General features: G+C 29.5%; 1 protein-coding gene across 9 annotated transcripts in view; it reads left to right on the top strand.

Moving 5' to 3' along the window:
- LOC142327940 (uncharacterized) overlaps positions 1–24,594 on the top strand; it is a 452,389-nt gene that overhangs the window by 1,823 nt on the left and 425,972 nt on the right. For all 9 annotated transcript variants that reach the window (XM_075371342.1, XM_075371336.1, XM_075371339.1 and 6 more), the window contains exon 2: positions 1,634–1,963. In XM_075371342.1, coding sequence (XP_075227457.1) covers positions 1,744–1,963 — 220 coding nt within the window. In that variant the 5' untranslated portion in view covers positions 1,634–1,743. The remainder of the gene's footprint in view (positions 1–1,633; positions 1,964–24,594) is intronic.

Raw genomic sequence — 24,594 nt, 5'->3', positions numbered from 1 at the left:
TAAGATTTGAAGCAAAATCTTTTTACCGTATGATCCATCTTGTATAACAATTCATTATGTTCGATATAAAATTTCTTATGTAAATCTAAAAACAGAAGTGTGCTAATTCCTTTTCATTGCGATCGGTACTAAAATATAATTTTATTATTACTTTTGATTAAGAAAGTAATCAAATCTTTCTTTTCGCACTCTTAATGTTTTGTTGAATTTAAAAAAAAACATTAATTTTCTCATATTAACGTATTTAAGATGTATTTGATGGCTTACATACTAACAGTTTACTTTAAAAATTCGGTACAAAGATAGGCCAGGCCAGTTACTTCGGTCTTTCGTATTCACATTTTTCCATTTCTAATCCATATATATTTGTTTCCTTCAATCTGTTTAAATTTCTTAGCTGTTGTAAAGACAATGGATTTAATGATTCGTTCGTATTCATGTGGCGTGTAAAAAAATTTCTTTTAAAATCCATAGTATTGGATTTTTCTCTTTGTAAATATCACTATTACCCGTAAAGTATCATTTGAATCCATAATTTCTCCTGTTTGGAGGATGGTAATGTGCTATATCTTTTTTAACTGAACATCCAAAGCTTTGCCGACAGAAACGAAAACCTCCTCCTCAGGATCTCCATTGCGCAATTATATATATCTCCGTACTGTAACTCGGGGATATTGTTTACCGTCGATTAGCGTAATTATAAATCTAAAATACGTATTACCTATTGTTTTTTTTTTTTTTTTTGTTATTTTGTAGATTTCAAACTTTCTTAGTGGTCAGTCTTTCATTATCTTTTCTTGCTATTTTATCACTTTGCATTTTACATGTCTATCGATCGATTCTTCTACATTTTTTATTTTAATTTCAGTTAGGAGTTAATGACGTCTACGTTGCTTTATTCTCGGCGGTAGTAACCTTCAGGGCTATATTCTTTCTCCTTTCTCTCTTAACAATCATCGCATCTCCATACTTGATTTTCTTGTTTTAAGTATGATGTATCACTATCGGTCATTTTATTCAACACCGTACACCTTTTTCCAGCGCTAATTGAACTCGTAATAAAAAAATAGAATCGTTGATTTTTTTTTTTTAAATGGCTATTAAAGTCGTTAAAACTAAAATACATGTGCATTTATAAATAAAGGAATTTCAAATGAAAATAAACTAACTGAAGCGAGGAATAAATTGTAACTTGAGTAAATATTACTTAAGTTAACCACGCTGCCTCTTCAAAAGCTATTTTCTATATAAAACTAAATGTAATTTATGTAGTACCAGTACATTTTTTTTTTAATAATTCAGATAATTTTCTATAACCGGATGTAAATAATTTTATCACCTATTTTGAATAGGTTCTTAAAATTACGAACTAAAATAAAAGAAATCTTATTTTTCCTAAATTGTCTACGATTAATTTTTGTTCGCTGTACTTTTTGTTTTGTACACAGCCGATTTCCCCCTTCTCAAAATATAGGAGTCTTTTTTCATTTCTCGTTAATGACATTAAATATGTTTTCCCCTTTTATTAATTAATACGAAGAAAAGTTCCACTGTTTGTATTAAGAACTAATGTTTATTTTATATCTATGTGCGTTTTATTTTTATTATTTTGTTTTGTTTTCGTGACAAGCAGTGAATATATTATAAAAGTGATTTAAATTTATAATAAAAGTGTTTATTTATTAATTTTTTTTTTTTTTTGAAATTTGGTTGGTTTTTTTGCTCCCGGCTTCCGTATGAAATATGGGCACAGAAGACAACAATTACGACAAGGAACGAGGCCGCGCTCTCGCTACACTTAGAGGAATACTTGTATCGTCTCTGTCTAGAGAAAATCTTCCTTTAGATTTAGACGATTCACTTTCGCCTACATCTCCTCCAGTGCCTCCTACTAGGAGGCGAAGAAGAGTTACTTTTCTGGAAGGAGGTGTTACAACCGAACACCATAATGGATCAATTGATGGTTCGTTTGCGTTAATTAATTTTATGATTTGATGTAATTTGTAATGTTGCGGTGGATTTAGAACGAAGTGGTTTAGCTATGTTTTTATTATTTTTGCGAGGTAGATCTTCAAATAACAATTTGTGGAATTAATAGATTAAATTTGTAATCGGTTTTATTTTTTGGAGTTCTTGTAATATTCTTATAAAAACCCGTTCCAACATTTGTGAGTTTTACTCGGTAACAATTATCGAACTATGTACTTAGAGAACAAATTTAATGACGATTATTATTTATTACCGAATTGTTACAAGTTACTGCGCAATAATATACCCGGTTATTTAATGATACAGTTATCGTTATCCTATTGAATTCAATGCAGTATTTTAATTAGAGAGATATTTATACTGTTTATGTGGTAATTAATTAACTTAGATTGTAAGTTGCCATTATATTAGTCATTTAAGTAGCGAATATTGTGATATTTAATCGTAGCTTAATAAATAGTCTAGGGGTTTAACAAGTCTTCTTTAGCAGGTGTACAGAGTATTTATCGGGTGTATTTTGTAGATTCCATTCTTATTATATGTATGCAATATTTTTATAGTACTAACGTAAGACCTTATTCTGTTTATTTTTAATGAAAAGTAAGGTCAAATTTTACTTATATCTGTATGTAGCTTGTATGTATATAAATCTGATTGTGCGCGCGCTTGTGTGTGTGGTAATAAAAATATATCACCGGGTGATATATTTTTAAATTCCTTCGGCTTTGCATTCACGAACAACTCGATCGAGATTTTGACTTAAAAGAACAACTTATCACTGTTTTCTTCAACATAACATATTGTACCAAAACATTCTAAAATGCCTGAAAGATAATCAAGTGAGTTCCTCCGTTTCCTACAAAATATCGTAAATATTGCTGGTAGTTACTTATGGATTAATTAATCGATCGATAATAATCACGGATAATGTTTATGTAGCAATAATAATTATTCATCATTACGTTTAGCCGTAATTGAAAAAAAAAAAAATAATAATTTTGTGGCATATTCGGAATTTCCCCTCCGAATTTTTTCCATTTTTTTTTTAACGATATATACTTGTAACATTATGTAATATTATAATTCATTAAAAATGCATGTGTTTTAATGATTAGATACAATTATTTTTGAGAAACGTGAGTAAAATTAAAAATTTATATACTTTTAAATTTAACATATTATAAATCATTAAAAACGGTATTTATACTACAGGATGAAACTCGCTAATATGTTGAAGTATCAAATCGAACAATTCTTCCTCATCCTTATGTTTGTGACGCCATAGAAATTCAAATGAATAAGAAGCCAACAAACTCTATTAGCCATCATTAAAGATTGCATCATTGTTTTATATTATTTGTATACTTAACGTTAATTAGACGAGATTAAGGAGCGTAGCCAACGACGTGTCGTAGATCGTTAAAAAAAATTTGGGGGAAATTCCAAAAGAGTACCATTTTTGTAGGACGTATAACGAATAACAGATTTTTATTTTAAATATAAGGTGATTATTATTTAAGTATTTTTACTTGATTATTAATTCCAGTTATTGTTACTACTCGTACTTAATTTGTAATAAAATAATATTTTATTACAAACACGGATTTAATGGCCTTAGTTCTACATTGAGTCTTTTCCCGTTAAAATTATTTTTGGTTTTTATTGTAGTTGGGAAATCTGATAAATTTTTTTTAATACCGTGTCTATTTTGATAGTTTCGTAAAATGTCATCTGTCGGATGATGGGAAAACTAGAAACAAGAAACTTGTTTCTTGTTTCTTGTCTACATATGCCGTTTGAAATGTATTTGATCTTAGGGGATTCAATTTCGGGAAATCAGAAAATAGGTCAAATGTTGCAATTATCCAACACTTCCAATTAAAAATTCAAATTGAGAATGAAAGTGAACGCCTCGTGGAATTTAATAACAGATACTCTATGTAGTTTTGCGTGTAAAATGAAATTCAACTTTCGAGTATGTAATGTCACTAGAAATTAAATCCTTGTAACGTGTTAGGGTTCACTAGTAGACGACAATGAAGATTAGATTAAAGAGATCACGTTGTTTGACCTTCCGTTCAGATATGACGAACACTTCATTCTTTTTAAATAAGTGCCTCATTCATTCTTAGTATCCCAATTTTTTTTGTCATTATTTACGATTGTTATTTGTTACTTAGTTTTTTTTGTTTGTACATTATTTTAATTTCGTGAATTAATATATCGATTATGTGTCGGTAGCAGCAGCACTGGATGTTGGCTTCTACATATATATTTTTTCTTTATAATTATTATATATAAAAAATATTAAACGCAATCAATCATGAAATTTATGATGAATATTAACCTAAAACTCCGCTCTGCCCGTAGAATTTTGATTAGCGGTATTTAACGATTTTTATTACGCTTTGTTTTACGGTGATTCAAGGTCATATTAATGTTTGTAAATTTTTTTTCTTAAAAATATAAAATTTCTAGGAGTAATTTAAACGATCAGTCGTCCTTCAATAACGTTAATGACACGTTTAAGTTACGCATCAGTAAAGTGTATTTCAGTCTTAAAAAATATGACGATCTAGTTCTTACTCGAGCAACAAACATTCTTGCGTACTTGCTCTGTTCATAAAATCAAACATTATCCCCTCGAAGGTTCGTTGTTTAACGATTAAAATGTTCATTGTTTTCCAGTACTGCTAATTTCACTATTTTATATCGTTAATTGTATTTTATTAGCTCTTAATTATTTAGGACGACGAAATTAAATTAATATTTGTTATTCTGAATATAATATTAATTCTGGAACGAATATTAATTTGGTAGCGCAGGTTTTTATTCGATCGAGATAGATCGGGAAATAATTAATATTTTACTGGAAAATTTGAATAGATAATTGTGGATTGTGACCGTTGACCGTTGATCCAATATCGAGCAGAATATGGATTCTTTTATCCGATTATCATTTGAGTAATTATTACAGTATTTTTACTTAGGAAAAATAATGTTAATTAATAAGCGAGTGGGATTATGTTAATTATGTGGTTATCCGTAACTCGTTCCGAAGCAAGAATATGCCCACAAAAAGGCTACGATTATTCTGTCTAGCAGTTATTGTAACTTTAGTTTGAGACCATCTGTAAAAAATTTAAAGGATGACTTGTGGAAATCGTTTTGAATGAAAATTAATTGTTAATCGTTGGCGACCTGACATCACTCAAAAGTTGTTGTTAAAAACATATCCGTTCTCTAGAATATTCCATTTTAGGTGTAAATATGAGAAGTCAGACGGTTTCCACAGAGTTCTTCACCGATTCAAATTAAGACTTAAGGGTTAATCAACTGCAACAGACTAGCGTCTGTTGTACTTGAGATACTTTACGTAAGTCACAGCGCATAAGAAAGACCCGGACTGGTAATGTAAAGGAAGAAATGATCTTCATCCCTTTCATTGAAAATTTTTCCGTAAGAAATATTCTGTTTCATATTTATTTGTGAGATTTAATTTTCTTTGTATATTTTCAGTGTTTATATCTTAAATATTTGGCGAATTGCTTTTACGTTCATTTAGTGTGATAACGTTATCGTAATTTTTTAAAGTTCCGATTTGTTAAGTATTTCAATATCGATTAGTTTTTTCTTAACGTGCAATTTTATCGTGTTATTTCCTCGTTATTTAATTTTTGTAGCCGGAAACTTATCGTGGAAAAATGAAACAAACCGAATCACTTTAATGTAGTTTTTTTTTATTAGTAGAAAATAAATACTAAACTAATAAGAACACGGAAATAAAAGTAGGCTTTTCATTAATTTTTTTAATCAGAGCGCGAAGACTTCAGTTATATGCGTGCTTGTAGTTTATATGCAGGGTTTCTTTATATTTACTTTTAAGTTAATAGTTTATTTATATTTAACGAGTAAGAAGTAATTTACTTGAAGCGTGAGGTTTAACCGGCATTAATGCAGTGTTCCTCATAAATTAAATTAGTGCTGTACATGCAAACATAATTTTTTTCACCAGTGTCTACAATTATATTGTTTTTTTTCTTACAATCATTTTAATTGTTGTAATTATAATTTTCTTAACCCCTTTTTTTTTGAGATATAATATCTACGTAAAATAAGTATTTTTTCCATTTTAAGGGTAAGATGTCGCCGGACGATATTAACACGTGTCGAATTGAAAATTTCAAATATATGCTTTTATAATTTATAATGTGAAATACAAATTTTCTTTACGATTTTTAATGAATATTAAATGCTGAAAAGTCTTTTCATAGAAAAAAGATCTTTTATTCGCACACTTCAGTAACTTCTCTCATTAATTTCATTCGTCGGAGTGATAATGATGAACACTTCAATGAACGTTCAATTTATTCTTAGCCTTGTAATTTCTTTTAGATTACATTTTTTATAGTATTCGTTTTAAATTATTCATTATCTCGTTAATAGGTTAAAAAATATATAGAAATAAAAATTACGACGTCCAGAATATTATTATTTTTTTTTTAAATTGTTTGCTGTTTGTAATCGAGTGATTGGTGATTGGAAACGGGTAATATCCAGTTAAAATTATAATTCTTATTTATAACGCTTGTAAGATACGATTAAATATTTTGTGGGAGTGTCATCGGTAGAAACATTAGGTCCTATGTGAAATACCCACATCCCTGGCGGTGGCCTTTTTCCACGTTTAATGCATTTCTCCATTCTTCTCGGTTCAATATCAGATTTATAACATTTATTATTTGCTTCGCGAATCTTAAACGTTTATCTTTCCTCAAAAACCTCTTGCTATATGTTTTTTTCCTGTTTAGGCTCCGGGAATCACCGTCAGGAATTACTTCAGAGGATGAATGAGGATGATATGTATGAGTGTAAGTGAAGTGTAGTCTTGTATAGTCTCAGGTCGACCGTTTTTGAGATGTGTGGTTAATTCAAACCCGACCACCAAAGAGCACCGGTATCCACGATATACTATTAAAATTCCTATAAAAGTAACTGCATTTACAAGGATTTGAATGTTGCAAACTGTCGACTTCGAAATAAGCTGATTTGCGAAGACGCGTTCACCACTAGATCAACCCGGTGGGTATGCTATATTTATCTGCCGCAGAGTTGGCACAACAATCTTGTTTTTAACTTTAAACTTATTGCAGACATCAGTCGTGGAGTTAACGTACAAAATATTCGTACGTGGAGTATTAATAGTCATTGTTTTCAGTCGGTCCTTTACCATAAGTAGGTTTTTGCGGAGTGCAAGCAGTTTTATGGGCTGAGTGAGCTGCTTGTTTAATATGTTCACCTTACTGAATTCCTATTTGTTAAAATTTTTTTTGAATGGTTTCTTATTAATTTAGTTTCATCGCATAATTTAATATATTCTGGATTATGAAATAACTGATTTTGTTTTTACGTAATCGTTACTTGATACTGCTCAATGATCATAAGCAAAATTAAAAATCAGGACCACCGTTTGATATTGCTTCCGAGAATGAAATGAATGATTCGTAACGTGTGTGAAAATACCATGCCTGACCGGGATTCGAACCCGGGACCTCCGGATGAAAGGCCGAGACGCTGCCACGAAGGCAGTTAGTTTTTTTTTAACCAGTTTTCATTAAAAATAGATTTTATTAACGGTTTAATTTATGTTACGTGTTAATATAATAAATTAATGCGAACCTTCTGATTTTGGAAATTAGTTTTATTTTTATTATAAAATGTAATATTTCCTTTTTTTCGACGTTTGTTTTGTTTCATTTTTTAAAATTAAATGCGATTCTAATCGGAAAGTTCACATTTGGCGGAGATCCAATATAGATGCTGGGCGGTTTACTTATTAATTTTTTTTTACTTCGTTTTGTGCAGTTGTGAAATTTTATAGTTACGGGTTGGGTTATGCGAGTTGTAATTCAATTACGAATTTCTTTTGTCGTATTATTTATTTCTGTCCGTGAATAAAATTTATTTCGCCAAAGAAATATTTAAAAAATGTAGTTTAAATTATTTTTTCAATTTAATCTTTTTATACAGAGTTTAATTTATTTCAACGCTAATGAACATTATTGTTTTTATCATTTAATCGGCGGTCAAGAACGACAGGGAATATCGTGTGATAATTAATGTAATTCTTAACAAGAAAAGTGTTTTCTTCCGATTAAAAAAATAATATGTTCTTTTTCTAATGAATTGAATTCCCGTACTTTTAATTAGCAGAAAATGATTGCACCAGGTAATTTATTTCTCCTTCGAGTAAAGGAGACCTCTTGCTAATCGGTTTTAGAATTACGAGACTACGCTTTACCCGGTAAGCATTTGCTTCAGATTACGGTCCTTTAATACGATTAAGAGCTGCCCTAATCAAACCGTACAAACACAGAGGATGCAATGATTCAAAGAGATCCCTCATCCGTAAGACCGATCCGGTTCTCATCTGACAAAATTTCTCTTATTGAAAAGGAAAGGATCAAAGAAAGGAAATCAAGGAACCCGCAAAAGGAGACAGATAATCCCACCCGAAGTACTCCAGACTTCGTCTGCGGTGTGAACATCCATCCCCTCGATAGTACCTGAGAAGAGTAGGGTATCGTTATGCAGGATAGGATTAGTACATAATTGAAAAAGGATTTGCCGTTGACCGACTTAAAATATGCTAAAATAACTTTTCCTCTGCGTACAAAGAGCCACCCAAGGTGAAGCCCTGTTTTTTAAGGAAAACCCTCGTTCATTTCAGGAATTCTTTGGCGCGTGGAACTGCCCGACTGAGCTGTTAATTTTGATCCCTAATTGAGAGTTATCCTGATCATACGTAGCTCCGATCAGGAATAAGATCGATTGAATTAATTAACGGTCGTATTAATTACATAGTTATGGACACCCTAATTTTTACTTAAAGAATAGGAATACTTTTGCTGCAAGTTCAAAAATATTTGTAACGTTTGACTTCGCCTGTAATTTCTAATGTTTGAGATGGTATGATGTTTAGTTTAACGTTAAAGAAGGAAAAAAAACTTTTTACGTTGTTGAATGATAGCACGATAAACAGTGCGTTCTTTTCGAGGTGTATTTTTTATAGTTAATAAATATTTAGTTTTATACACGTTCACGGAATAGCAAATATGTTTTAGGAAGGCGGTGTAGTGTCATTTTTATCATTTTTTTAATAAAGAAAAAACAAATTACATGAAAGTCTTTACATCTTTATTTGTTTTTCCCTTATTACCACAAATTCAAACTTTCAGCTTGTGTAACTACAGAGTCAAATTTTGCGTAACATTAATTCATGGAAAAATTGGTAATCTTCGTAGTCTCATTTTATTTATCCATTAATGAGGATTAAAAATTTATTTAATCTTATTTCCAAAAAAAAAAAAAACATTTAAAAAAAATCATTATATTTGGATTCATTCCATTCTTACTTCCTTGTACGAAATAAAGGAAGTATTGTGATCGCGGAAAATTTCAGTTTTCAGATTTCATCGGAAATATTCATTTTGATCATCTCTAAATCCATTTTGACTAGTTTCGGCGTGAAGTCTGTAGGTATCTCGCATAACTCAAAAACTATTAACCGTATGATGTTGACGTTTTGGATTTAAAACTGTTGTAACATCTAGATGTGCACCACCCCTTTTTATTGCAACCGACTGGACTAGAAGTGTCCAAAAAAGTCCAAAATCCAAAAAAAATTTGGATTTTAGACGTTTTATTAATTGCAGTAAGCCCTCACTGAAAGCTTTTCAACGATATATCATAACTGGTACTTTTTCATTGGTTCCAGAGTTATAGCCAAATGAAATTTTAATTAATTAATTAAATATTTCTATCTTGTAATTGGAAGACACATCGGTTCGAATCCGACTTTATCTCCTTTTTTTCTTTTTTTTTAATTTAAATATATTGATTTATTAATAATTATTAACCTCTGATTGATTGAAATAACAATTAAATAATAATAACAATAAAAGAAAAAAACGAAAAAATATCAGAAGTTATTAATGAAATAAAATCTTATGTACTTCTAAAAATGTGTATATGTAATTTAATAGGCGTGCAAGGAAGTCATGTGGTGTCCACATCAGATTTTCATTTTATGTGTTTATTAACCGCTTGATTAAAAATGAACATAGTTAAACCTTTTTATTGACAGTATTCCTTTTTATAAAATATTTGTAATTTATGAAAAGGTTTTGTAAAAAATTTCTAATTAAAAAAAAGATTTTCATAAATAAAAAAATATTTTTTTTGGAAAGTTTAATTTTTCCTTTCTTCGTGTAATATTCGTAAGTTGGAAAACTGATTATATACTGTAAATAGATATATTTTTTATTTCGTAATTCTTACTGGTTATTCCATGTTGACCACGACAATGATACTTAAAATTTTTTTTCCTTAAAATTGTAAATTATTAACGTGAATCCATATTTAGAATAATCCATTTTTCTTAAATAACCTATTTCTCCTCATATATAACTTGGATAATTTCCATTCAAATTTTACAAGTTTTCTTCGTAGGTAATCACTTTTTAATTCATCTGTTTTGAGCGCGGTATGCGAGTCAATTGTAAATATATTAAAAAATAATTAATTTTGTCAAAAGTTAAAATGTTGACTAATCAGATATAGATGTGTTGTTGGTGGGCGCGCACGTCGGTCATATGCACGGTTTTAATTTATTGTTATATTTAAGTAAAGCGCTTCATGTGTTAGAAAGTAAGTAAAAGAGAATTTATTTTGAGCTGAAATGTTTTGTAAAGTATTCTCTTGCCGCTTGCTTTGTAGCACCGGTTATAATGAGTGTTTTTCTACTTCAAGTAAAACTTTAAACGAAGTTTAATAAAAGGGTCGGTATTGTATTTTTTTTATAACTAATATTTTATTTATTTTTGTGAGTTTGTATTTATATATTGTTAAGAACTTATGTGCTGAAGTGTTGTTTAATTATGGGCTTACTTTGGCAGCGTCATAAGTGAATTATTTATTATATATATATATAATTTTTGTTTTAATTATAAGTGGAGCATATTTATTGTTCATTTTTCATAATAAAAAAAAAGTATTTTAACAGTTAGTGGAACATTTAACCAATTTTTTATTCTTAAAAGCTATTTTGAATTAATTATAAAAGATTTTGAAAATTCATATCCGGAAATCTTTTTTAACTCGTTTTATCATGCATCTCTGCTTCTTTATTATTTTAATTACGTTACGGTTTTTTTCTTTAATAGGATATTATTATGTCGTTCCAAATTTGTTAGTTAAATATATTTTTAATGAAGTATCTGTTTTACAAATTAATTTGTTGTAACAAACTAGTTTATTGCTAGTATTTAATTAGGATAAGATGTTTATTACTGTCTTCCGCTTGTAATTTAGACGGTAATAATCTACGAATGTAACGTAATAAATTAACACCTAAGTAATTATTTTTTTAATAGCTTTGAAACCGCTTAAGTTGTCCGTTTACTGAAATAATTAATCTTAATTGTTTTATGTGCGGTGAAATCGATACGTATTCGTTATTTAATGACAGAATAGAGGTTACTGTAATGTGAATTTCTATAGACGTATCAGCGAATCGTTTCACTTCCACCTGTCTTCTCTTTCTTCCGTCTGCCGTTTTACCGTTCGTTATCTCTATCATATAATGCATCCTTAGAACCGTTTACTATCGCTAAAATTACGTAAGCGTCATTTAAACAGTAATTTTTCTTTTTTCAAACTCGTGATACAATTGTCTACCGTTTACGTATTGTACGAGTACATTAAATCAGCGGAATAGATGATTGATAATTGTACGGCGTAAAAGTTTTGTTCTTCGACTGTTTTCCTTTATTTGTTAACGATTTTTAACGTTAATAACAAAATTATAAATAAATATACAGGAGAGTACAGTTTCCTGTTAATATAATTCATACGAAATACAAAATCACTTACTGTAGTCTCAGGAACAAACTTGCTAATATTTTTTAAATTTATCGTAAAACATTTACGATAAATTTCGTAAATGAAAAAAAAAAAAAAATAATAACTTCTTAACTGAGGAAATTTCCAGATCGCATATACATAATTGTTTTTCTGCTTGTAAGTTAATATTTTAAGGTGGAATTTCTTTTGTAGTTAAAATGTAGTTTTTGTAGCCGTATTCGGCATAAACATCTACAACTGTATTTTATTATTTCATTTAAGAGTGAATTTTATACTTTTTCTAGTTTCAATAATACAAATATTAAACTTCTTTTTTTTTTTGTAAAATGAAAGTTAAAAGGGCTTTAATTATTTTAGTCAATTAATCAAGGTGTTAGCATTTTATGGCAAGGAGAAAAGGGAAATATGTTAAATAGTGAATTTTGTTGTTTTATGTACCACATTTTTTGTAATCTGTCGCCCGATAATACTCGAACGTTTACAAAATTTGTCGATAATAATACGTTTTGGTTGGGTGTTGTTCACGTATTTTTTAAGTGAGGTGAAGAGAAACAACACCGACACTACACTGAAACCCACCGGGTTTGTCTAGTGATGAACGCGTCTTCGCAAATCAGCTGATTTCGAAGTCGGTTCATCTATAGTGTTTATTTAGCATTATTTGAAATTGAGAATTTTATACTTTTCTTTTGTTTCAAGCGATAACGCAATTAATTACAGCCTAAATGAAATTGTAATTAGGTGAATACATGTTTGCCGTTACGTTTGAATAGTACTTTAACTATATCTTTATTTTTTTAGAATTAATGTTAGGTTTTTGACATTGAGATTTTTATATAGTTTATAAATAAGTAATTTTGACCTTGGTGCAAAACTGATAGGTAGTAATTGTCATGTAGCATATGCTTTATTCGCCGGGATTAATGATCTGACAACTATTTGTTCTTTTGTTGTACGCTGCAATACTTCATCTCGACCATTATTATACTACGAGAGAGAATGAGAGACAGAGAGAGAGAGAGTGAGAGTGTGTGTGTGTGTGTGTTTGAGATTCAATTTAATTTTTTATCATGTTTTATTTTATTTGACGTTGATAGCTGCCTTAGATGATGAATTCAGTATAATGCCCTTAGGTAAATAAATGTGGGAATATTTTTAACTAAGTGGATGTCTGCGGATGTCTGTTCTCTGCATGCGTGAATGTTTTGCCCTAGTAAATCATACAATTGTAGCTCTTAACATTTTATACTGTGTCAGATCTTAACAATATGCGTACGTATTACGCCTTACGTGACCGTTTAATTAATGTATCCTACATTTTTATCTTATATACCCCTTCATTTATATCCGTACGTTTAAAGTATTCGCGTGTATTTTTTTTACAGTTTTATTAAGTGACCTGTACAAAAGAACAGTCTGCAATTTATATATTGCACGTATGTATTTTTATTTTTTTCAGTAATATTGAAAGGAAAAAATCTTCATTAGAACTAAGTATTTATGTCCTAGATTCAAGGCATACGTGTATTAAAGAAATTAAACGGGTGCTTAATGTAAGTTATATTTTTAAAAAAACCTATCCTGAAGATCGAAAACTTCTGTACGATGACAGTATTATTGTAGGACTATTCTAAATATTGGATAAGAGATTTTTAAAGAAAGTATAGCAAGTTATAAACGTCGTTAATGGTGTAGTCAGAATATCTGATAAGTAATAGCGAGTTTAATAAGCTTGTTTGATAATGGTAGATCCGTTTTCGTATTAGGTGAATTATAATGCTTGGCTATACCGATTAAGTACCTTATCTCCATTTCGGAATTATTTTTGTAGTCGCCGTATAGGAAATAGAATCTCTTAAAAAAAAAATTTTTTTTTTTTTTATTCTCATTACTCTTTATAATTATCAATAGAACATTTTCATTCCTTTTTTTCTTCAGGTACGCATGTGAGTTTTATTATTGTGCTCCTTCTGTGATAGAACTTCAGTTTTTTTGGTTCGTGATTTTGATAGTCTTGTCAGATTCCTTGAAAGAAATATTTTTATCAGCTCGCACTAACATTTCGTTTTATTGATAACAAGGAAAGAATCCTTTAACGATCTTAGTTGGCATCGTAATAATATAATGAGTTAAGAATTAGTTTTTGTTCACGAGCCAATTTTTTTCATTCCTCAACCTGTATTTTCACAATTGATTTCATTCAACGAATGATTTATAAAAAAAAAAAAATCTTATATTGTGCCCTGTTTTGAAATTATATCGGAATTGTTTACATTAAGTTTATCAGAATTTAATCCTTCTTTTTTGTTTATACGATGAAAATTTTTCCCTCCAAATCATATGTTAAACGTCGGATAAAAAAATTCTTGTTTTCACGTCAAAATATTATCCCTTAAATGAGTTTCCCTTATGCTAGTTTTATATACAGTTGGTATTATTGTGGTTTTTCGTAGAATAATACAACGCCTCCTCAGAGCAGGCTTATAATCCGAATTCGGATATTGGATCTACGTGTTTAGGGTATATAAAAAAATAAAATCCGATCCGAGTAATCTCTGCTGCTGTTCTTTCGTTTAACTTTTGGTACGTTTTCAAAGTTATAATTTGTACTAAAGATAAAATTGCTGAGTTTTGGTTTAATATTCATTTTATTTTACAGCCGTTTATTATTATTTAAATTGAGTGATTACGCTTTGAATTTATTCGAATTGAATGAGTGCTGGATGGCATATATATATATATACACACACACACACACACACACACACACATGAAGAGATAAATTGTCCCCTGTCCATTACTGGGAACCAGAAATTAGGTCACGTATTATTGATACGCTTCTGTTCATTTCATTTGTAGTGGTAATATTTTATGCTCGTTTTTATGGATGTGAATAAATTGAAATTCGTTTTCCGGCTATATTTTGTGACAGTGGAAATTTTCTTTTTCATCTTTTTTATTCTAAAAAGCTGATTAAACTGGTGGAATAATTTCACTTAAATTAACGTTTCACGCGCTGTGAATCGCGATGGCTTTTTTCATTTAGTAATAATTGATAACAAAACGGTTCAATGATCATTTTTTCATTCAAATAAATTTTTGCTCTTGTTATTAGATCTATTGTCATCCGTGTTCGTTTATATTTATAAATATAAATCTGATAATCTAACTTTTTGTTTACAATCAAGCTTATTAAAGTTTTGTCGATTAATTAATAATTAATTTAGATGATCCGTAAATAGATTATTATCCTTAAAAATTGTTACATATATATTATTCGTTACGGCCAGATAGATAAAAAAAAAATGTTTTAACATGGTCTTTTATAAGTATTTTAACTAAGATGAACAGATTAATTGTTATCGAGTAACATACCAGTTCATTACTTGAAATTAGTTCTTAAATCTGCAGATTTAGAAATTAGCATGCTTCGTTTAATTGCAGCATTGACAAATGTTTCTCTCTCACTCTCTCTCTCTCTCTCTCTCTCTCTGTGTGTGTGTGTGTGTGTATATGTGTGTGTGTGTGTGTGTGTGTGTGTGTGTGTGTGTGTGTGTGTGTGTGTGTGTGTGTGTGTGTAAGTAGCCTTTTGTTGATGAATAATTCTTATTAATTCCAATACATAAAAAAAACGCCTGTACTTTTGGTTCGTTCTTTCGTTTTTTTTTTAATTTTATGTTATTAATAGCTCCCCATTGCAGCTTCGGCCGCGGTATGGAGTTACTTCCGTTTCCCATAGCGGCCAGTCTTTTTATTATTTTTTTTATTCAAGTAACCGGAGGCAAGTACAGCAGTAACGCATACAGGTAACGGTGGCAGTGGTTATGTTGTTTGGGCTTCAGCGATGTAAAATTTCGCACCCCTTAAAAAAATCGGAATTAAAAAAAAAAGCAAAAATGGTTTTTAAATATTTATCTGAAGAGTATTTGCAAGCCCAAATCTACTGAATATCTCGTTTAATATAGTCAGGATTGGGAAAATTGATATCATTGTTCAACACTTTTCGAATTTCAAAAATATAGAAATTGGTTTATCGATATGAAGATTGCACTCACCAAAATGATGTTAAGCCTTCATTTGTTAGCGAGAAATTAAAAAAAAAAAATAACGGTTTCAAAAAAAATTCAGAAATCCATTTTAACCCTTGACCTCGGCATTTCAAAAATCTAGAAATTGGTTTTTAGATATTCATAATCATTCAGTTTCAAACCAGCTCACATAGTGAAATATATGTAAAAACCTTTTCACTTATGTCAAAAATATGGGAAAAAATTTAGTTGCGATTGATCGGGTAGTTTTTTTGTTTATCCCGAACAAAAAAAAACTTTTCCCGTTTACATAATAGTATAGATTAAGGATCGTAGAATTGTTAATTTTATATAATCTTTGTAACATCTTTACTAATTGCATCCTTGCACCAAAATAATTTTGTATTAAAAGATAAATTTATTATAAAAAAATTTTTAATTTTCCCCCTGATTGACGTTCTAAGTTTTTCGTTGAGCGCTTTTGTATTGTGTGCTATTAATTCTTCAACGGCAATAATAATAATAATGCCTGATTGTTTTTATTGTAGAAATTCTAATTCTAATTTCTATTGAAGGAAGTTTCAATATCCTAAGCGTTGTAAAAAAATTATTTATGGACATTGACGAAGTACCAGTTACTAGTGTACACTACAAAAGCGCATCGACGAAAAACATAGCTGTCAGCTGAATAAGGTCATTTTTTATTTATTTATCGCATATTTATTTATAGTTTGTTAACGGTTAATGTTTTTCCCACAAATATCACGACCGCAAAATTACATAAAATCGGATATTGATGATTGTAAACTGAAACTGTTCTGTCATCTGCGAGAAACATTATTTCACGCTTTAGGTATAGTGCATTTTGTTTCTCAGATATGTACTTTTTTTTCTGAAATGATTGCTTAATGGAACTAATTCTTTTATTATACGTAAAAGTGGTAATAAAAATCATCTAAATGTTTTTATGTCATTTTTTAATGTCATTTTCGTAATCACGTCGTGTGTTATGGACATATCTATTATACGTTATATATTAATATTGTTTGATATCCTTTCACTTCTTTATTTATTTAATTATATGTAAGTTATAGAATTATGTTTACGTAGGGTTTCCTTGTTATAAATTACTTTAGAAAGTAGAGTAAGGTAATGATTTTCTAATTATAAGTAATTATTATATCTACGGTATGCGGAGAGCAATTTTAAATATTTTTATCTCAGTTGCACGTTAAATTTTTTTTATTAAATAAAATTGTTTTTTGTAAAGCGATTTATGCTTGTATTTTTTTATTCTTAATTTATTGATGCATTTTATGTCATATAAAATCCTAATAAAAAAAAAATTATTGAAAATAATAATGGAACTCGAAAAGGGATTAACGAGTTAATTTAAGACAAAATTTAACATTATTTTAGGTTTAGTGTACGAATCTCACTGTACAATGATGTAAATGTATTCTGGTCTCCCCGCAAACGCATCGACATCGTTTACGAAGGTCATCGGGTGATAAAATCTTACGAGCTAACATAGAAACACAATTTTGTTGATAAATATTTGATAGCTTTCCATTTACGAAATGTTAAGACCGTTTAATCTCATTCCATTAATGATATACCGAAGCTGACAGCCCTTCTGTGATTTTTTTTCGGCTGTTAACTGTAGTTTATTCCAACTACTGTTTTCGTATCGGTTTTCTTAAACTGTTTATTTTTCTGCTGCGTTGTGGTGGAAAATCTTTACGTAAATATGTGGACTGTAAACGGGGTCGCTAGTCTCTTACGTTTACAACGTGATCGTGTTTTTATATTTTCAGAATAACCATCTATTTATTTGTGTTTTGCATTTTTGTTTGCCTCTATCCTGCTTTTTATTTTAGGCTTTTTTATCTGTTTAAATTTTACCCTTCGTCAGTATCCGTTTTCATTTTATTAATATTTGCAGTATTTTACTTTGTTATTCCCTTATCGGTAATAGTCAGCAAGCGGTCTGGGATGCTATTTCTGTCTTCCATAACACGAAAGTGTTTTTCGTTCTGAAAAACAAAAACGTTTCCATATTTACGTCAGGGTAAATGAATTATTATTTAGTTTGCAACGTGTGCTTTGTATTTGAAGCATTCGGCGACTTAATTCATAATCATCGGCAAAGAAAAACATCTTTGTTATATTCGTAAGCTTTGAATAGCAGAAAACGTTAGCGTGGAATCGATCAGGCGAGCTACAAACATATCGACTTACTCGATAATTTTAATGAAAGGTAATTGTTTTAATAAAGGATTTCAGATTCAAATTACCAATTTACAACATTATTTTTGGTAAAACTCTTTTAAATACGAATTGAAACTTGTTACATTTTGTTACTTTTTTCACGATAACTTCTTTCGTTTAAAAGTAAAAAAGTGTGAAAAAATGAAAGAAAAAACACACTCGTTATCCTGTTTCATCTAATTAAGTATCATTACATATTTTGTTTAAAATTATACATCGGTTTTACAGTGTAACGTATTAATTATATAACCTATAACCTACAATTGTATGGTTATGTTGAAAAATATATATACATATTCAGATAATAACAGTATTATTTTTCTATTATTGTTGTTAACTGAATGTTAATTTAACCTTGATAATTACATAACTACGATTGCAAGTCATTTCTATTTTTATTTGTTATTTCATTTTTTTCTTTACTTTTCTACTCGTATATTTTATTATATTGTTTTCAAGGCGTTGCTAGTAGCTAGTCATTTTTTTACTTTTTTTTTGTTTCTCAAATTTAGTTATATTTTTTCAGTTATTCATTCTTTAAATCTTAGTATTACATCGCTGTAGATTTTTTAAAAATTAATTGAATGGTTGTGTCTTTTAATCCTATCTGTTTGTGTAATTACTTCATGTACTATATACAATTACTTATTATATGAAAAGTTAATGTATCTTAATTTTAGTATTCGATTCTTGTAAGAATTACGATGAGGTTTTCAATTTTCAGATCTTTTGTTTTTCTTACTTTAGATTATTCTTTTTTAAAGGATTGAAATCGTTAATAGATTGCTTTATTTGTGTTTTTTTTTTTTTTTCAACAATCGGTCGACTGGTTTATGATATGCTATATTTCTTCCTGTTGTACGCTAATATTTTTACTTCAACATATTTACTGCATGTTATATCCTCAATTCGCTTAATCTTTCCGGCTAGCTCTTTAGTTAATTAAATCTTTAAAAAAATTTGATTCCGGAAATCTGAACTCGCCCTATAATTATAAAATTATCCTATATGTGTTGAATCTCGGTTTTTAGTCGATGAAAATATCCATCGGGAAATCAAATTTTTCAAATTTATATGTAAAAAAAAACTTCTTTAATTTTATATACATAATACAGTGCCGAAACTATTCTATAGTCAAGCGAAACGAAACTGTTGCATCGTGTGTTCGTGGAGTCTTTATTTTCAATGGGGAATTACGGTTTTTGTAGGAGGTATGATTGCCAGCCTTTAAGTATTTTACCTGACGTTTTAAGAGATTTATAAATAAGCCGAGGCTTTATCGTTTTACAGAAATGTTTACAGTTTCAAAATTGCCAACAGTAAGGAATATTTGTGCGTAAAAAATATTTATAAGTATATTGTAAAGCCAAAGCTAATTTCGCAATTAATATCAAAAAATATATATATAATTTAAGACGGTTTAACAAGGTTGCAAAATATTTTTCTAATTTATATCTAATTTCATTTATATTTAGGTTATAATTAATTAGTTCTGTAAACAAAATTTTACTTTTACGTTAAACGTTTCTTTTTTTAAAGGTTTTTACCGATTTGATTTTTTTAAATTTATGCTGTAACTTTATTTAATTTTAATGAAGTGCGTATATTTCAGCAGTAATTTTCATTCTCAATTATCTGTTACATGTATTACGATTCTGTCTTTTCCTCTACAAGTTTTCTGATCTCACACGGCTCTTCTTTATCAAATATTCTAAACTTTTAAATAAATACTATAATGGAATAATCTAAATTATAATACTAGTTTAAATAACGTATGATATAATTATCAAATTAGAACGTATTCTGTTTTGTGTATTTCATGAAAATTTAATTTAATGGCAAGAAACGCATTAATTTACATTTACCAGAACGAAAAGTTCTGATGTTTGATTTAAGATAAAGTAAAAGTGTGCAGTTTAATTATGTTAATTACAGATTTCTTTAATTATTTTTGTCGAAATTATACTGTTCAAAAATGTTATGTGCAAAACAAGATGTAATCCTTCTTTTCTTGCGGTTTTTTTATTAATCCGGTAGCTTGTTAATATTTTTTTTGTATAAAACTCAACAAGTTTCAGTTTTAGATAAATATATTTTTATTTTTTAAAAGCAAATTTTTGTTCACTGAAGTGGCTATTTGCAAAAGGGCGGATAACAGGAAAATTATTGGGGTACGTAAATGCTCAAATTTGAAATCTAAGCTTACAATCCAGTTAGATTAAAAAGTATAAAGGAGGGTTACTTTCATTTCAGTGTTTTTAGGAGAAATTTTGGTAAAATGGAATTTCGTAGGTAACATCAAATAAATTTTTTAGGACTTAATATTGCGGCCTTTATAATAATTATTGAGCTTCGGTTTCATTGGTTATAGTGGAGTACAGCTTCGGTTAAGTGGTGCTATTTTATACAAAGTTTCCATTACCCATCATCGAATCAGAAATATTCGTAAGAAAAAGATGTTTTTTCTTGACGGGTAATGTCAATTTTATTTTAAATAAATAACAGATTTGTGGTGCATAATAGTCGGTACTGTATTACTGTTAACTAGTTAACCCTGTTAATCGCTTATTATTATCCTTTCCTACTTTTTCGTATAACAGTTTTCGTACTTAATTTTGTATTTCGTTTAGTAGATCCTTGGTTTGAATCCCAGACAGACTTGTATTTTTTTCACTCTGTACAAAAGTTCAACTCTTTCATCACGGCTGTAATCGGGTGATTTACCCGTAGTTGCTTAAAAAAGAAACAAATTTCTTAAAGATTTATTTATTAAATACAAGTTAATTTTGTTTCTGATCGGTTAATTTTTGTATGATTTTAAAATATTTTTTTTCACTATGTGTTATGTTGGTCGAGAGTATTCGCCGTTTGACATATATTTTTCAATATGACCTTTTTTTTAAAGAAAATTAAAGGTTTTAATGGATAAATAAAAAAAAAAGAAGAAAAGTCTGTTACTTTTATAAAAAAGAGTACTGAAGTTTTACTGCTTAAAGTAAATGAACTTTTATCAACCTGAAGTCAGGAATTTGATAAATTTGCCTACGTTGTAAAATATTAAATTTCAATTAATTTTAAACAATAAATATGCAAAGCTTTGTTTGCTGAATCGGCTGTATTTACTTATTAACATATTAATCATTTCTTCTTTTTTTTTTAGTTTGTATTGTAATGCAAAATCTTTTATTAATAAAAATGTAGGCGATATTTTTATTAATGCGTGTAGGCCAAAAGAACATTCTTATGACTCCTCCTTTATATTTAAAGAGTTGCTCGCACGGTTTTGCCAGTTTTATACGGATGTCCTTGAACGTTTTCTTATTACATCACCTTTGGTTTGATCGTTGCTTTTTTGTTCGGCTTGCCGTAACCTCGCCACACCCCTATCGGAACTACCGCTCCGCCGCTACTGGTGCTGTCCAGATTTGTGATTGTAGTAGCCCAGTTTTACCTGTAATCTACCTACTTACCTACCTTATTATTATTATTAATACCACCTCGCCTACTTTTTTGTGAAGTTTATGAATCGCTTCTTTTGAATGCCTACTTTTTTGTGTTTAATTTATCTTAAGTTATTTTAATTGATATCCTCGGTGCAGAATTATTATTATTGTGTATCGCTCGAAAAGAATTTATATTTACGTATTTATAAGCGCGACCATTATTTCCTAAAATGAACTGTGTAATAGTTAAAAATAATTTAAGAGGATGGACAGAGACAAATGAATGAAGCGGTTTCAAGATAAATTGTAGAAGTTTGTAACAGAATCTTGTAAAAAGGACAAGTTGGTCGATTCGGTTAAACGTGTACGACTAAGCTAAAGATAAAAAAAAACATAAAGTTTTATAAATATTCACGTATATAAACAGATTGTCGTAGATCAGGTCGTGTTAGGTTTGTTGAAGTCAGGAGATCGGCAGGAAATACAAAAGAATGGACTTCAAACAGGTCAATCTATGGAAGAAAAGAAAAATACTGCGTAAAAAGGTTTAATCGATATTAAAAAAATCGATTACTTTTCAAAATATTTTTCTTCGATTATCTGTGGTAGTCTTTGTTGCGGTTATAACTTACGCGTAAAGGTATCACTAAGACAATATGATTTTTATGCGACCGTATATTTGCCTTTGGTTTGAACCAAAGGTTTGAACGAGGCGTCAGGTAACCTATTTACTGCTTATTTTTTTCACTAAGTTTCGCACGAGATACTTTTTATACTTGAAAATAGTTAGTGATTTTCAGATATAATCTGTGATTCTTATTAGGTAGCCTACAACTGTTAATGTTGTGATATTAAAAATAAAATTAGTATGTACGTATCGGTTACGATTTATCGGCCTATTTAGTTTTAAATATTAAAATTTAAATTAATTTAAATTTAACATGGCCCGTTGGTATATACGTGGTCTGTAAATAAAGTAATGAAACTGTTTCAGAAAAACTTTTTATTTACAATCCAATTATATATGGACCCTATCAGCTTTGAAATAGTTCCCTTGGAAAGCCACGCAACGCTTCAAACGGTTTTCCCACTCTTCATAGCAGTGTTGGAACTCGGAAACTTGAATATATTTCAAATGGTAACCGACCATCTGAAACAATTTTTTTTTAATATTTTCTACTGTTCCAAAATGGTGTCCTTTGAAGTATTTTTAAAGTGAGGAGCAGGAAAAAGTTGCAGGGACTCACGCCAGGTGAATAAGGTGGTTAATGAACTACAAGAATGTTTTTCTTTGCCAAAAACTCATTAATTGAGAGTGCATTGTCATGATGCAGCATCCAGTTGTCTTTGATGGCTAGTCTCACGCGGGCAACTCTGTTCCGCAGTCTTTCAACAATTTCTCGTTAAACATATTAATTTACAGTCTGTCCTTTAGGCAAAACCTCCTTATTGTCCTTATGGACCTTCCTTATGGAATTTATTATTTTCCTTATGGAATCAAATTAGCGTGGTTTTGAATTGCTCATTTTTTATTTTTTTTTGGAACGTGGTGTATTTGAAGTGTGCCATTCTTTGTTCTGGCTTTTGTTTATGGGTCTTACTCAAATATCCAAGATTCATCACCAGTAATAACACTATTTAGAAAATCAGGATGAGTTTCAATTCGCCCTAGAAAATCGCAGTACACTTCCACCCTGTTGTTTTTCTGTTTAACAGTGAGGCATTTTGGGGCACAAAAGTTTTTCATATCCAATTTGTTTTTCAAAATTTGATGGACCGAGGTATGGTTCATATTTAATTCTGCGATCATTCTGACAGATAATCGCCGGTCGTATCAAGTTTCGCTCGACATTGTAGTCACGTTTTGATATTAACGATCTTCCAGAGCGTGGATCGTCCACAATTGATTCCCGGCCATCTGAAAGTGCTTTAAACCACCTGAAAACTTTGGGCTCGTGACAGACGGTCACCTCCATTTTCAATTTGAAAAGGTTTCAGTAGCATTCTCACCGAGTTTAACACAAAACTTAATTGTACAACGTTGCTTATCATTAGTATCACTCATTTTGTATCGCACAATAAAACCTCGTTTCACGAAAAATTTGTTTACGTCTCGCTTAAACAATAAACTAATAATAAATTAAAAATATTAATACCTAATATAACTCAGCTGTTCTTATAACCATATGTTTATTAGTTACTTTACACTATTGCCACTACAGGCCGCCAAAAACTAGTCTCATTACTTTATTTACAGAGCTCTTATATTTTATAAAAAAATTATAAATATAAATTATAAATCCGCTTACCAACAAATATTTGTATAGATTTACGTCCTACCGATTTCAGAAAATTATTCCATCTTCAGGGACGTATCGTAACTAATTATACATATAATAATAATACTTGACGTATTAAATGGATTAGATAAATAAAAAAATATTTGTATAAATATAACATCGATCGTCAGTTATTAAAATATAGTCAGTCATACGTAATGCGTCTTGTCAGTGTGGTGTTCACAATTGTTATAAAAAAAATCATTCATAACATTGTGACTACCACACTGGAACGGAAAAATGTCAGTAAATAATTGACGATTATTTTTGAAAGAAAACATTAATAAGATATTTAGCCTTTTATTTATAAAAAAAGCGAGTTTTTTTGGCGTATTTAAATTGCTGTAAGGGTTTGACATTTTATTACATCAAAGAAAATAGGAATTAGTTTTGATAAATAGTTTTAAATTCAATTCTACTTGGACTGATGAAGGAAAAATGATGTAACGATAGTAACGCGCGTGCGTATTTAAGAAATTGAAGGTAAGAGAGTACGTGGTTGATCTAATTGTAGATGATTATTTTTCCTATTAATATAGATTAATTTTGATTAGAAAGCGGTGTCGGAGTTACGAGGTGAAAAAAAGTTGAAATATCTCT

The sequence above is a fragment of the Lycorma delicatula genome, chromosome 7 (assembly GCF_047948215.1).
Source record: "Lycorma delicatula isolate Av1 chromosome 7, ASM4794821v1, whole genome shotgun sequence".
NCBI lineage: Eukaryota > Metazoa > Arthropoda > Insecta > Hemiptera > Fulgoridae > Lycorma > Lycorma delicatula.
The sequence above is the reverse complement of the archived record's forward strand: the minus strand, read 5'-3'. Positions and strand labels throughout refer to the sequence as shown.